This window comes from Apostichopus japonicus, chromosome 15 (genome assembly GCF_037975245.1).
Source record: "Apostichopus japonicus isolate 1M-3 chromosome 15, ASM3797524v1, whole genome shotgun sequence".
Classification (NCBI taxonomy): domain Eukaryota; kingdom Metazoa; phylum Echinodermata; class Holothuroidea; order Aspidochirotida; family Stichopodidae; genus Apostichopus; species Apostichopus japonicus.
Window position 1 is genome coordinate 8,267,535 of NC_092575.1, and position 15,533 is coordinate 8,283,067.

At 40.5% G+C, this 15,533-nt stretch overlaps 1 protein-coding gene across 4 annotated transcripts; it reads left to right on the top strand.

The window, feature by feature from the left end:
* Positions 1–1,269: 1,269 nt before the first annotated feature.
* Positions 1,270–15,097, top strand: LOC139981524 (uncharacterized). Of its 4 annotated transcripts, none has more exons than XM_071993974.1 (11): positions 1,270–1,583; positions 2,567–2,758; positions 4,490–4,588; positions 5,041–5,166; positions 5,324–5,434; positions 6,784–6,903; positions 7,692–7,889; positions 8,477–8,690; positions 11,034–11,104; positions 12,558–12,709; positions 14,185–15,097. In XM_071993974.1, exons 1-11 carry the CDS (start codon positions 1,478–1,480, stop codon positions 14,359–14,361), a joined length of 1,566 nt encoding a protein of 521 aa, XP_071850075.1. In that variant the 5' UTR covers positions 1,270–1,477; the 3' UTR covers positions 14,362–15,097. The 4 variants fall into 4 exon arrangements, with proteins under 4 accessions (XP_071850075.1, XP_071850076.1, XP_071850072.1 ...); XM_071993971.1 differs by having other exon boundaries at positions 1,273–1,583; positions 11,034–11,311; XM_071993973.1 differs by having other exon boundaries at positions 1,275–1,583; positions 2,591–2,758; positions 11,034–11,311.
* Positions 15,098–15,533: the final 436 nt, after the last annotated feature.

Below are 15,533 nucleotides of genomic sequence, written 5' to 3' on the forward strand. Positions count from 1 at the left end.
GATGTTTCGGTAATGGTCCACATTGGTGGCTCGGTGCTAATTAGGCCATTTATTGGGTTTCTTGAGGCAGCTGTCATCAGAATCTGGGTTTTTGTGCCAATCGATGACCGATAACATGTATTGGTAGATATCGATATCGCGCAGCACATGCACAAGGTTCGTGGTGTATGGTCGCAACCGTCGCATCGACCATTGCCATGCCATGCTGTATGACCATTCTCATGATTACTACAGATATTGTATTATTCTTATTCTGCCAGATGCAAACGAGAAAATTGTGTAACTCTATTTCCCAAATTATTGAACAAAAAATATTAGTGAATCCCACTGATGAGTTTTTTACAAGTTTTTTTTTACAATTTTTTTTTTTACAATTTTTCTTACCCCATTCCCAGTGGGGGGGCCAGTGGGGGGGCCAGCCGATTTCATGGGGGGGGGCCCGGCCCCCCAGGCCCCCCCGTAGCTACGCCACTGACGCTGACAGGAAAAGAAGCTGTTCATTACGGTATCATCCCTCGATCTGTAAATGCCTGCAAACACTGGCGTAGGAAGGTATTTTTGTCAGGGGGGGGGGCTGATGCATGATGGATTGTGATCGCCGTCCTGGGGGAGGGGTCTTTAAAATTTCCAAAATTAAAGGGGAGGGGGTGTCCCCTTCCCCTTTTTGAAATTTTTTGAACAATTAGAGGCCATCAGATGCTGTTTAGTGCCAACAAATGTCTGAATTTGTAATAAATTTCTCATATTTCCTGATTTACTTTACTCATCTTGCGTGCAGTTGCCTGGCGTGTACGTGCTATACCGGTGATATGCATGAACTACGGAGTAGCGGCGATGGTGTATGTACTATGTCAGCACAGCACATTGGTCTGGACGAGGTTCGATCCCTGACTTATTTTGACGGTATGCTGCAAACGCTAGTGAATTTCCGGCGAAGATAGTGATTCCCAATAATCGCAGTACTAAACAGTCTGAACAATGGTGAAAGACTACGTTCTGAATTTCAGAAAATAGTTCAAAAATGAAAGGTTTTTTTTACCCTCGACGACTGGGGCGGAAGCATACTTCCGCCCTATATGTTTTCAGGTGGGGTCTGTCGCCCAGCCCCCCCCCCCGCTTCCTACGCCCTTGCCTGCAAACCGGGGCGGCAGCCCATGCAGAAGAGAAGACCGTGTCATTGCTCGTCGAGGTATGCAAGCAGTGCGGTAAAGTGTACGTGCAACTAGAATCGAATTCTCTGAGAGAGATTCTGTGAAGTTGTATTCATTCGTCTTGATGTTCACTAATAGAGAAGACTATTGAAGCCACAACTAACTGCGATTTCAAAAATGTTTTCTTTTGTTTTGTTTTTCAAAGCATTAGTCCTTTCATGCTTTGATGGCAGAACCAAAGGTAGTATCTGTTGCTTCATCTAGTCAGCATAAGTCGTTTGTTAGGACACGCCGTTCATGCTCGTTCTTGACTACAGCCATCTATCATGGATAACCTAGCGAGGATAATTTTAATTTCAGTCATTTGTTCAACGTGTTGTAGCGGTAGTCTCGAAATTTTTCAAACTGCAGACATTTCAAGGTACAAGCGAGGTAAATTCTATTTTTTTTTTATCACATTAAACTGAAGATACATTTCTTTGGTTTGGGTATTTGGAAGAGACAATGCAACTATATAAATAGTATCCACAGGAAAGCCATTAATTAAAGAGACTTATATTGTGTGAACATTTCCATTCTTCGTTGAGTTTTCATATCGTTCATTTAAGTTTCTTTCACTTAAAATAAAAATAAAACCCAAATTATAGGAAAGCTCAACGCATAAACAGCGACTTAACTTAATAAAGAAGGTCAATGGTTGAAACAGATTGCATTGTGAGACTTTCATTTACGGTACATATTGTGGCCAGAGTGTCCATGCAGTTTTGGAAACATGTAGCAACGGATATGTATTTCCTAAAATATATATACATGTACATAGATGATTTAAGTTTGTAATTAGATTGATAAGTCTTACATTTTATGCGGTTTTACGATATTAAGCAAGAAGCTTTGTGATTAAACATATGCTGTCGACGGGGATTAAACCAGGTTTAGTGTGCAGTTGTTGCTCTCTCTACCACGGAGCAATTTGAAATACGTGAAATATGTGTGTATTTTTGTGCAGAAGATACAATACATATACATGTGTATTTAAAAGCTTTGGCCCGTACATATATATAGCAATACCTCACCTTAACATTCCAGTCTCCACCCACCCTCTGGACCTCTTTTAAGCAACTGCTGAAATGGACATGACATTCACCCATTGCATGTAAAGAATAGAACATAATAAAAGGTTGTGCCTTCGACCGGCTTGTCCGACATATTTTAGTTAATCCCTGTGGCTACTTCTGATACAGCGAAAACAGACAGCGGCTTGTTGCTGCATGTATTTGGCATCCTGCAATGTGCGGCAGATATTTTTTTTTCAGATAAACTCATTTTGTGTCTCTCAAATGATACTTTATGCATGTATCAATAATTTACTTACTTCGGGTGTGAAGTTGAAGTAATGATATATGCTTCCCGATCAGAGAGGTATCTTTTACTATCTTTAGGAAGCCAGTCGGACAGCTTAGAATCTTGCACCAAGGATATTACTGGGGGTTGCTGCCTAGAACAGATTCGTTGTGACGAAAAAAAGTGTTTGCCACCAAGCTGGGAATGTGACGGGGTGATAGATTGCCTTGATGGGAGGGACGAACCAGAAGGCTGTCAACCTAACGGTGAGTATAAGAGATCTTTAATAGTTTCACGCACGATAGATTGCAGGACTTATACCTCTACAGTAGTGTTACTGCTGGGAAATGTTGGTAATAGCTAACTATAGGTAAGGTATATCAACCATATAACGCAGCAGAACATTCGCACTTTCATCCTTATCGAACGGAAATGAAATGTAGAGGCCATGGGAGGGGGGGGGGAGGGGGGTGTTGGTGGTGAGAGTGATGAACTGATGGTTGCCACAAATCAGTAGATATAACAGAAAAAAATCACTACACTCTTTGAATTGTCTTCCTGATGAAGCCGCATATACTACGATAAATCGATTAGTGAAAGCCTACACTTTATCGATTAATGAAAGCCTACACGTTTACAGTTTTTCATCACCACCTCACAAAACCAAACTCATATGACTTTTATGCTTTAAGTTTTATTATACAAGTGCGCCTTTGCGATCAACTCATGCAACGTATCCAAAAATCTCATTAATATTCGTAGTAATAACACACCTTTTATTTTTTAGATAACGCATCCTATAATTAGCAAACGTCTCACAGCACTTCATGCACCCAAATCTTATGTGAGAGAATAAAACGGAGCAAAATCCCAAAAAGCAGAATCAATGACAAAGGAAGATATGAAAAAAAAAAATAGGACCTAAAAGCCATAACGCTATATAGGCTATAACAATGACAGCAGAAAGGATAAAGTTTTACCAGTGACTAAGGCCGATTCATGATAATGATGCAAATCTCAAAATTTAGACTTGTTTATGTCGACATGTTGACTTAGGCCTACTGTATTATCTAGATCCAAATTCTGACTTCTATCTTATTCAGGACAATTTTGTAAGGCAGTTTAGCAGTGTTGTATAACAGAAAGCCATTTCCCTTGTAGTATTCAATATCAATCATTGTATATTCTACAAAATACTTCAAACAATATGATGTTTGTGAAACTAAAAATTGATCAGCTGATTCTTTGGACAGTTGGAATAATGTTACCAATTGGCAGGATCCTAGCTGAATAATGCAGCCACCCCGTGGAGTGTACATGAGTGCAACCATCAGTTCTAGGGATGGGGTGAAGTGGGTGCTTAGATATTATCTCGCCCGGGGAGGGGTCTTAGGGCCCCTTTTGAGAAAGTTGGTTATAATGGGGTGTCCTTAGAAGCAAACCGGTGCTATTTTTGCAACTTTTCAAACAATGTTGAACAATTCTCAACTGGTAATAGGTTGTACCGCACATACCTGTTGTGTATGTATACTGTACACCATAGAGTTTTGTTGTTGCAATATTCCGTATTCCCGGAGGGTGTGGTGGGGGTGGGGGGTGCGAAGCACCCTTGATTTTATTCCACGGGGTAAATCCCTAGAAGTGTACGTGGTGGTACCCCCGGTGTACCTGAATTGGAATAGAACGGGCGTGAAATTCAGCTATTTATAAGAAAAAGCAGCAGGCTATAGAATCTTTGAGAAAAGCTATTAAAGGTTTGCTGTTATAATACACGTCGGAGGTGATCATAAAAGGGCTTAAGAATATAAACAGATGAGAAGATCCAGTCCTTTAAAATTACAGGCTACACTCGAGATAATACTGGCTGACTTGTGACTTCAAATCAATCAATAACGACTTGACTTAGATGAGAGCAGCTGTGGATGGTGACTTGAAACGACTTGCGAGTTGACTTGTCTTGACATTAATTTTACTACTTGATATGTTTTATTCTGTAGATTTCGATTGCGACAATGGGGCGTCAATACCGCTGACGTCACTGTGTGATGGTCGAGTCGACTGCGAACATGGCGAGGATGAGGGAGAACGATGCCGAAGTAACTTGTAACATATTTCATCCCCATTACTTTTATTATCGCCCTACTGCAGGTGCAAATAAGAAAAATCGAAATGTTATAGCTTAGAATGACAAAGAATATTTGTCTATTTTACTTACCAGTCTGTCAAAGCTTCGTACAAGGCGGAGAGCAGACTGCACCACCCACCCCCCCCCCCCCCAAAAAATAATAATAATAAATTCAGGGGTATCCAAATTCGGGCAAAACTTGTTGAACAATTTGGGCAGCCTCGGGACGAACATGAAATTCCCCAAATTTTCTTCGATTCTTACCCGAATTGTTCCCGAAGTCTCCCCAAATCGCTCCCGAGACTTGCCCGCAGCGTTCCGATTCTTAACCATAATAAGACTCCCTTGAAAGGATTGGGATATTGTCGATCACGTTTCTCAGTAGCTGTTTCTTTCTAAGTATTTTAAATTATTTCCTTGCAGAGCATTGTCCAGACTTTAAATGCATCGATAGTAGTACCTGCTTCTCCAGAGACGAATTGTGTGATGGCGTTAGTGATTGCAACGATACTAGCGATGAAGCAGGCTGCACCGTCCACAAAACAACAGGTACTGGTATGCTAGAGGCTATAGACTATCATGTATAATGGATGATTAACCGTGTTATCTACTGTAGATGTTCATTAGCTGCCAATATCATAGTATAAGGACGTAATTAACCATGGTCGCCTAGAGTTATAATGTTTAGTCTCATTTTCTATTTCAGAGTGTTTCTCATGTGACCTAGGTGAGAAGTGTATATCATTCAGTTGGCTATGCGATGAGATTGTGGATTGTGAAGATTTAGCAGACGAGATGCACGCCCTCTGTCCACCAGGTAAGTAAGCGCCGTCATCGATGGGCAGGCAGTTACGTATGAATAAAATCCTGATTCAAGATTCAAAACGAACCTTTATCAAAGAACTTGTCAAGCGACGGGTGGTTTACTGTTCACAAAACGTCTGCACAAGCACGGAAACCATAGTAATGTTCAAACAAATGTATATCTTGGAAATGACAAATAGTTTTCAAAAGCAAGTCCAAAGGTATTGATTAGTAACATCACACATTCATAGCAGAAGGCTGCACTCTGCCATATATTGATGATAATAATAGGGCCTATGGTGTAAATATATAATCTGGCATAGCCAAACCAAACATATATAGTTCAAGAACTGTCACTTTACTATTTCTACTTTTGTCGTTGAAATTGACTGATTTACTTATCTCCTCTTCTACATGTCTCCAACTCCACATCTGCACTTTCCCATCTACCTAACTACACACTGCCCTTGCTTCTTGGGCACCGCCCACTTATTACCTCCTTCCAAATCTATCATTCAGGAAGTACGCTATGCAAATTCGTCAGCAGAAATTTTTTGATCGTTTTTTTTACGATTTTCGTCATTGGATTTGGATCTCCGTATACTGGAATATCTTGACTGATCTCATAGAGAATATTCTCTCCAGATTTAACATGAAAAGTATAACGGCGATGGCGTCGATATGGCCTAAATGAATGATGATTCGACGCGTGTGTGTGTGCTCGGGGATGGGGTTGGGGGGGGGGGGGGTGAATCACTTTAAAACCAGATATTTTCAAACCACTTTCAAACCAAAAATTGATTTATGTTGCAAATCTGAAATAATATAGCATTACTCACTCCGTGAGTCTACTCTTTTAAATGTTTTCATTCGAAAAACATTAACACAGCTAGATAGCTATTAGAAATACGCGAACGTTCACCTAAAGATACGTGATGCGTTTTATGACTTGAACCTCTAAACATTATCATATAGTCCGACCGAACGGTATGACATGTTTGTAAATTTTCAGAGCGGACAATTCTCACCGCGGAGGGTGGGGGCGGGGGGACAGGGGGATGGGGATCAACATTTACTGTGACATGAGAAATACAAATTGGTTTATTTTTCCGGTCGGACATGACCGTAGTTAAATACGGTACTTTCCTGGTCAATATTATCCGGCCATACATGGGGGGGGGGGGGGAGGGGGAGTATTTGCTGCTTAATCAGCAACACATCATCTCTAAACGTTTGTTCATCCTTCACATAAGTTGCCTCCGACACGTTCGGGGGTTGTCCATGGCACCGATCAATGGTATATTTAGACTTAAGATGTTATTAGTTACAAAAATATCTTTTTCAACTTTTATATATTTATAGTTCAGGATCGTTGTTGGAGAGGAGCGTTCCTGTGCGATCATAGACTGTTCTGTATCCGTCAGGAGTATCGATGTGACGGCGTAAACGACTGCGGAGACGAGTCTGATGAAATAGCGTGCAGTAAGCGTTGACTTCATGAAATAAAAACAAAAAAAAATCATTTTGTTTTTTGTGAAGCTATATCCCTTTATTTCACTAGTATTACTATTGTATGTATAGGAGAGGGACGTAACAGATTTTTTCCATCGGAAATTTGGGAGGGGAGAAGAAAGAACTGACGAAAGAGGTCGAAGGAAAGTTGTTTTGCGTAACAATCTTATCTGATTTGCATAATTGTGTATTCCTTTTCTCTTTTATTACCAATCTTCTCCTCCTGACGTTAATCCACCAAAGGGTTTATCATTTCTCATTGACACACAGGCCCGAAAGCCAAGAACTTGAGGGGCACATTACTGTATACATGTCCTGTAACTTGTGAAGGTTTTGTACACTAGTAGTCTGAACGGTGGGAGGGGGAGGGGTGGGTGAGGGGGTAACGTGCCTCTCTGCCCTGATCGGGCTACTGGCCTGTTGACAAATGTTAACAATGATATCGCTTCATTGAACCTTACAAGTATTACTCTGATTAATAGCTCCATCATTGTACTGTTCGTTAGTCATCGTCGTTAGGCGATTCAAAGCCCCAGTGACATCAAGTAACTTTCATATCCTAGCTTCTCCCACATGAAATTGGAATCTCTGTTTGAACTAATTGGCTAGTTTTGATTTGACGTTGCAAACAAAGACAACACTTTAATCTGCGCAAAGCCCCTCTCGTGGTAAAAGGAGGGGGCAGGGGTGACTATCATTTCTGAACTTGGCATCTTCGTTGTCGCTAAACTTGCAATTTTATTTTTGTATTTGGTTAGTGGATACAGTGTATTGGGCTGATAGTGGTGGATGGTCCCGCTGGTCCCCATGGTCAGAATGCTCAACGTCCTGTGGACCTGGAACGAAGATCCGTCGACGTGTATGCTTTCCTCAAGTTCAGTGTAGTGGCCCAAATGATGAACTCTTACCATGTGAAATAACCTCATGCGACGAAGAGCCTGAAAAAGACTCCATGAGTAAGTCAAAGGAACTCCTAAGATTGTTATATGGCTTTCAGGTCCTAACATATTTATGACGGATGACTACAATGGCTTCTAAGTGTATATAATCAGTGCCGTATAATAAAACACTTAGGGAAGCATAAATCATTCGATCTTTTACACTCACTGTGTCAAACCCGGACGTCTTTCCATTGAGGAATCAATTTATCAGTGTTTGGTCACCCTCCTGCCCTCGTGGTTTACAGCATTCTACCAGGGTAATTCCTTCTTTTCTTTTCTTTTAAGGGGGGGGGGGATTATTTTGTGTCTAAGAATTGTCCATTACCATGTGCTCCAATTTCGTCCTATCAGTGACGGAATGGTTGTTTGTTAAGCTGAAAGGATCTGACCCTGCCATTACTAACCCCTACATAATATACACCTTATTCAGAGGCGGCGGCCGGGTATGAAAAAAACGAGGACCCCCATTTCCTCCTTTGAACCCCATTCAACCCCCGATAACTTGAACAAACCTTCTTCTAGTTTTCTGTCTTTTCCTGCAAAACTGCACTTACACTAAAACGGTTATTCTTGATAGTTCTTATATATGTATATTTTCCCAGGTCTTGGATGTGGCATAAGACACATTGAGGGACACACAGCATCTCCTACTACACGAATTATTGGGGGTGAGCAGTCCGTGTCTGGGAGTTGGCCATGGCAAGTCCAACTCTGGTTCAAAGTTGCTGCACGTAGGAGAGAGCTTGTATGTGGTGGTACATTGGTCAGCGAGAGGATCGTAATCACTGCCGCCCATTGCTTTTTCCACAAAAACAGGTAAAACTTCAACAACAACAACAACCAAAATTTGAAACGCATTCATTAAGTTTGACTGCTAAAACCCGGTCATATGGTCTGCACCTTATTTCAAATGTATTCGACATGAATGCTTATCGTATCTTATTCACCATTAAAAGTGGGGAGGGCACAGTGTCGGGGGGGGGGGGGGCAAGTCTGATCGTGGACTGAACATGGATAAAACTTAAGGAGTCTGCGGGAGCCTTGGCTCAAAGCCTTTATCGGGTGGGGTCCAGGTGCCCGCATTAGGGCCACTTCTGTTTCTGTTTGATCCCTGAATTGATATGTTAGTCATAAAGATCTTCTAACAAAAGCCACAACTGACAATCGATTTGACTTTAATTAAGAAAGAATTATCTATTTAACATCCGGGCGTTACTTAGGGCCTTTTTCAAGAATAATAAAATTGAAACTTAAATCTCAAACCGCAAACATACTAAAACTTTGCACAAACGAATAAAATCATTTTGCTATATACAGATGTCTAAAACATGCACAAATATGGATCATGAGTACATTTAAAAAGCACTATCAGGGTACATTCACTTTATCGGAAACATAAACATAAAATGTAGATATTTCAGGGGCGTAGCCTGGTTAGAATCCCCAGGGGCAGTTGATTAACATCGAGAAACATTATGTATCGCCCAAATGTTACATAGTGGTGCGTTGATGTGCGTATAAACCAGGGCCTTTTCAAGAAATTTCAATGAGTGGACCATTTCCCAAAAGGGACTATCATATGACAGTAACTATAAGCCACGCGCCACCATCGGTGGGCGCGTAGTGTAACAAGAATTTTTTGCCCAAAATGCCTCCCAGATTACCGGAAATGGCACTTCTCGGCCTTGTTGTTGCATCTAAACATTCTTTATTTTGAGATCTCATGTTTTAGAAATTTACACTATAAGGTATAAGACACATTTTACTCGGTAAAATCACTTTGTTGGACTTCGCTTTACTTGATTAGCTCTGCTTTGAAGATATAAAAGCCGCTAGGGCATTCTGAAGGTAGTCGTAGCCTATATATGATGAGGGGAAGCCATATGGGGAATTTAGGTGTAAATTAGTTATGAGGTTTTATCAATATTTGGTTTACATGCCACAAAGGGACATACTGAGGGGGGGGGGGGTTAATGAGCTGATTAGGTGGGCCTCAATATTCTTAGTTAAATCATTGGGACACTGATATAGGGGCTAACAATGAAACTGATAGGCATATATAAAACATATAGACGTAATAAATCTAGTTATGAACCGTAGTCTCACATTACGCAAGTTAAATCTTAGAAGCTCTCTTACGATTATTGATATTCTAACAAAACCCACGGTCATCGCATCCGTGATCGTATTTATACGTTTCAAATTAGCTTTGTGTTCTTATTGAACACCATTCCAACAATACGTGCATAGGATCTTGAGGTTGGCATTATATCGTAGACCTTTCATTTAGGAAGTGGAAATCTCAAAGGGACTCCTGCCCCCGCCCCCTCCCCCCCCCTCGCAGGCTATGGCCCTGCATCATATAAAATAGTCAAGTTGGGAGCGTATGTATATAACTACTAAGCTAGAACTTAAGGTATAATGAGTAACAAGGTTATAACAACATGACTAGCAGCTTAGTCACCCAGGCCTGTAGCACCATATATGTCTCAAAACTCTTATGATATATGTTATCTCAGAAACACTTAAAACCATCATGGGTGGAATTGCTAACTAAACTGAATACACAATATAATTTACATTTAGCGTCATTTTGCTTGTATGTGATAGTACAACATACTATAAAATATGGAAAATAATATACTGGAACAGAGATTAGCGAATGCTGCGGGCTTTCCTTATCTGCTGGCTTATAGCATATAGCCTCAGCGGTGTATGGGCGCGGTTTCTCATGTAATTTACGCTATATATGAAATCCTGTATTTTTCTTTAAAACCAGCTGAAAGTTCTATTTTTTCCATCGGGTATGAGGGGGAAAGGTTGAACAGATCAGAATAAACATTAATAACGATCAATCTCACAGCACAATGTTTGAGCTCTTCAGTTTTATGAGATACACAAGTCATTAAAAGCCTGATATGCTTAGCTCATACACGAGTCATTAAGAGCCCTGATATGCCTAGCTCCTACACGAGTCAGTCACTAAATTCGGCGGAACATTTGATATTGTGTCCCCCACCATTCAAAAAGTGGGGACGTGTCCCCTGCCCCCCCCCCCCGTCATAATTGTCGCGCCTGTGGGATTGGTCACTGAGTCCAAGACGAGATGACATATGCTCTGTGTTATATAACGTCGGTATCATCATTGTTTCTTCATAGCAATCGGAAGGGTCTTTGGCGGGTACAGCTTGGTAAACACAAGTACAGAAAGACTGTAGACCCGACAACCGGTGAGATACAAAGCAAAATTACCGACATAATAACTTATGAACCATTAGACCAATTTTCTGTCTGGCATGATATAGCAATCTTAGTACTCAAGACTCCGATCACTGCATTTACCGAGAGAGTCAGCCCAGCCTGTGTCGACCGGAATAACGTGAATGTAGAAGATGAGAATTTGCTATGCTATGCAACTGGATGGGGTATTACCCAAAGTAAGTATACGAAACTAGAACAACTGTATACAAACACATGTCATTGTAGTGCGTGGTGAATGTCAACGTTAGTTATAGTTGTTCATATGCAATGGAGGGGTCTTTGTTAATGCAACCCTTTTGAAGTTTTTTTTCGGTCACCAAGACGAAGCCAGTTCGGCGTTTGGTCCCTTAACGTAGACCAAAGCTAGGCTGTATTGTATTATGTTTATAAACAAAACTCAGGCATGCATGTGTCTGCAATATAACGAATAAATGATGACTAAAACCATCAGAACGAAGCTGTCAATCACGAATCACGCCTGATTCGGACGTGACAGAGAATACACAGAGTCCTGGGCAGCGATTGGTCAAATTGACTACATGTTACTGTATCCTCGACTAGTTAGCGAAATTTTACTAACATATGGTGATTTTCACCGAAGGCATAATGGACGATTAATCTAACGAACAAGGGCGTAGGAACCGGGGGGGCTGGGGGCGCCAGCCCCCCCCAGTGAAAAATATGGGGGGCGGAAGTATCGTTCCCCCCGCTCCGCAAGTCAGAAAACCCCTTTTTCATTTCCAAATGAGAAAAAAAATCTCATTTGAAGCACCAAATTGCATCTAAGGCCAGGTGAAAATGCAAAATTCTTTACAAAATGGAGTGGGTGTTGAAGTGTGCTATAATGCACCAAATTGCATCTGAGGCCACCTGGAAATGCAAAAAATTCCAAAGGGGAGGGGGACTCCCCTTACACCCCTCCCCCAGGCCGGCCATCAGTCTTCAGCCCTCCCCACTCAAAAGTACCTTCCTACGCCACTGCTAACGAATACATGTTGGCCTATAGTATGAGGCGCCGTGTTTGACAAAAAATGATACACCGAATATATTGACCATAACTTCTCATATATATGAGTTATTCCGTAATATATATATAGGTCACAAGTAACACTCATATTTTAATGTTATATATAACCTATATATATTTCCATAACAAATATACAATAGTAACTTATATATATTTGTTCCTGTAATCTTCTTATATGGCTCTCCATATTCCATGTTCGGCGAGCGCATATATATATACCTTTACCAAAAACTATATACAAACCCAATGGAAGTAATTATAGCTCAATGTTATAATTTCTCGAGTGAGCAAATGGTGTATGCGTGAGGAGGGAGGTATGGATGGGAGGAGGAAATGGGTTGTGCGCTCTAAAATTGAACAAGTTTCTCGAGATACATATTTGTTTTGTTTTACAGTTGTATCTGGTAGGCGAGCACAATGGCTTCAAGAGGCCCGTCTTCCGATAATAAATCATCAAACATGTAATCATGAGAATGTGTACGAAAATTCAATTGAAGATGATATGTTTTGTGCTGGATTTCTGGAAGGAAGAGTGGATGCTTGCAAAGTAAGTATCACATTCCCAGTAAGTGACGATACTCTCACGGAGGGCCATGGTTGTGACGAAAGAACTGCAAACGTATTTCGCATTTGGCTAACGTATGGCTGTCACGAAACGTGTATATCTTAAAGGCATTGAAGACTCGCCCCAAACCGCGTGCGGCCAACTGAAAAGTTAATTTCTGTTGCCTGCAAGTGCCGTTTTGTTCGTGTCGCTACAAAATGCAGACAGTAATGAAACGTGATACTTTAATTGTTATCTTTAGCTGGACCTGAGATGTCCATCGCTGTATCGTTTGTATACTGTGCTGTGGGTATTGACCGCAGCTGTATGCACTGACTGACGGTTGCAAGCTGTGTGTGTATTTTCTGGGATCGATATGGTGGTGTTTAACACTTCTGTTACACGTCATTCGAAACTAGGTCAAATTACCGGCATGAGACGTTTCTTTTTGCGCGAGTCTTCACATCCTTTAATTATGTTAGTATACCATGATGATGGTCGATGTGGTTCATTCATTACCTTCATCCGTACACGGTGTGTGAGATGCCCATCATATTCTTTGCACTGCCCATTCGGCAAATCTAATTTTTTTTCTCCCTTTCTTTTCAATTGTGTACCAACGAAAATACGGCTATGAAATATTTGCTAGTACGTATCTGATTGTGCGCGGCGTGTGTTTGCGTGTGTATATGGGTGTGCGTCTATGTATATTGATTAAGACTATGTTAGTATAATGATAGCATAGAACTGGCATTGTCAGGCTTTTGTAATAAATGGTTTCGATGACTCATATTTATTCACCCCTCCCTACATGAAATGTACGGTAGGCTACTAGGTATTAGATAATGTATACGGTATTCTGACCACAACATTTGAAAACATGTTATACTTAACTTTCTCCCCACCTCGCATCCCTTGGGTGGGGGAGGGGAGAGGTGGACTTTTGAGGTGGGTTAAACAATGTTGTGTTTGTGTGTGAGGGTGTGCATTTGTGTGTTTTGTGTGTAATACTAGTATTTGTGTGACAAAAAGTGTAACATGAATTTCTCCTAAACCGGCAAAGGATATCGCAAAGTTTACATTGCATTAATTAATACAAAACGCGAAAGTTTACGTGATCAATTGAGGTAAGTTCAAACTAGATCAAATTTAATTTGGTTATATATGCCAGTTTATGTTTAGGTATTTAGTTGTGGCTATTATGCACATCCAAAACACGACAACGTATAGTTCAACTTGTGAAAAGTGAATAATGACTTTTGGATTTAATCTTTAGAGCATTAATTAACGTAAATTGTCAACAGTCATGAGGTCAGTGGAATTCAAGGTTCATCAACTTCATTTGGTGGGTACATAACCAGGCACCGAGTGTGCCTATAATGGGGTGACATTACAGTACATGTGTATCCCCACATTTTGAGATCTGCAACGCCTTGGCTTGCCTATTTGTTTTTTTGTTTTTTTCTTTTCTTCTATAGGGTGACTCGGGAGGACCATATGTCTGTTTAAATACAGCAGAGGACCGTTGGTTCCTGGTAGGAATCACCAGCTGGGGTCACGGCTGTGCTTTACCTAACAAACCAGGGGTCTACACTAATGTCTCTTACTACTCACAGTGGATTGATTACGTCATACAAAACTATCAGCTGCCTTAGAGTACTGGTGCGTTTAGGTTCCATATTGTAGAAAGTGATTGGTCAGCAGCGAATAGTTTCGTTTAGACGGATATATTGAAGGGAAGATTGTACTTCAAAATATGCATTTGGTTCTGTCTTGGCAGACTTTTAATTGAAATAATTATTAGTTCCTTATCTTCCACTTTGTTTTAAATTTTAAAGTTGACGGCGATGATGTAAAATTAACTGCTTACCCTTTATTTCGTTTTTGTCTTTGTTGAAAGATGTTAGAACCTTTTATTAAGAAGATGGAACGGGAGTGGGGTGGGAGTGGGGTGGGGTTAGAGGGCTTAGCTAATCAAGTTGTAGCTTGCGGTGTATAGTTGCTGAACCACCCTTGCTTCGCTATAGAAATGAAGAAAAAAAAAATTATAGCCTAATCAAATGTTCTGAACATGCGTTAATCTATACAAAGCATTTAATACGTTATGCACGTCAGATATTTCTTTTCTACCGAAAAACGTTTTCTGATTTATTTTACATACATTTTTAAATCGTTTCACCAGCTGAGATCAGGGTCTTTACTGGCTCTAAGCCTCTCACAAAGATACTAGCTTTGAATTCAAGTTTACTATTAAAACCATGAATTAACATATAGCCTGTTTTCTGGATTATGTCATTTTTGTAATCGTTCTTAATCGAATTATCAGTTTCAAGTTAATTTCTGTTGCAGTGATCGAGTTTGAATGAAATCAATGAAATTTCGCTTATACCACTCAAATATGTATTTTCTTTTCTCTTGTCCCTTTGATTCTGGAAATGTTATACATAGACAATTAGATATGAACCGTAGCACGATCAGAGGCGTATACAGTAGCTATAGGCATTCAGGTACCCGGTTCAAGATTTGCAGCGGCGATTTATAATTCGTCGAAACTGCATATGACACAAAGCCATAATGTGGGAACACAAAATAGATTGTCTTGATACAATCATACTGACACCGAACCAGACAAATTATTGAGGGCGCAATTTATGTCGACTCTGCGATTTTTCAACGATTTGGGTTTTTTCGCGCGTGCAATAAATTTGTTTACTCCCTACAGCGCATATTTCGCTCACATAAATCGCGGAATATGTGTGAATTACAGTCAAAGTGCTACCACAGCATGGAGAAGAACAAAGGCCCTAGAAAATTCACACTTGGAACG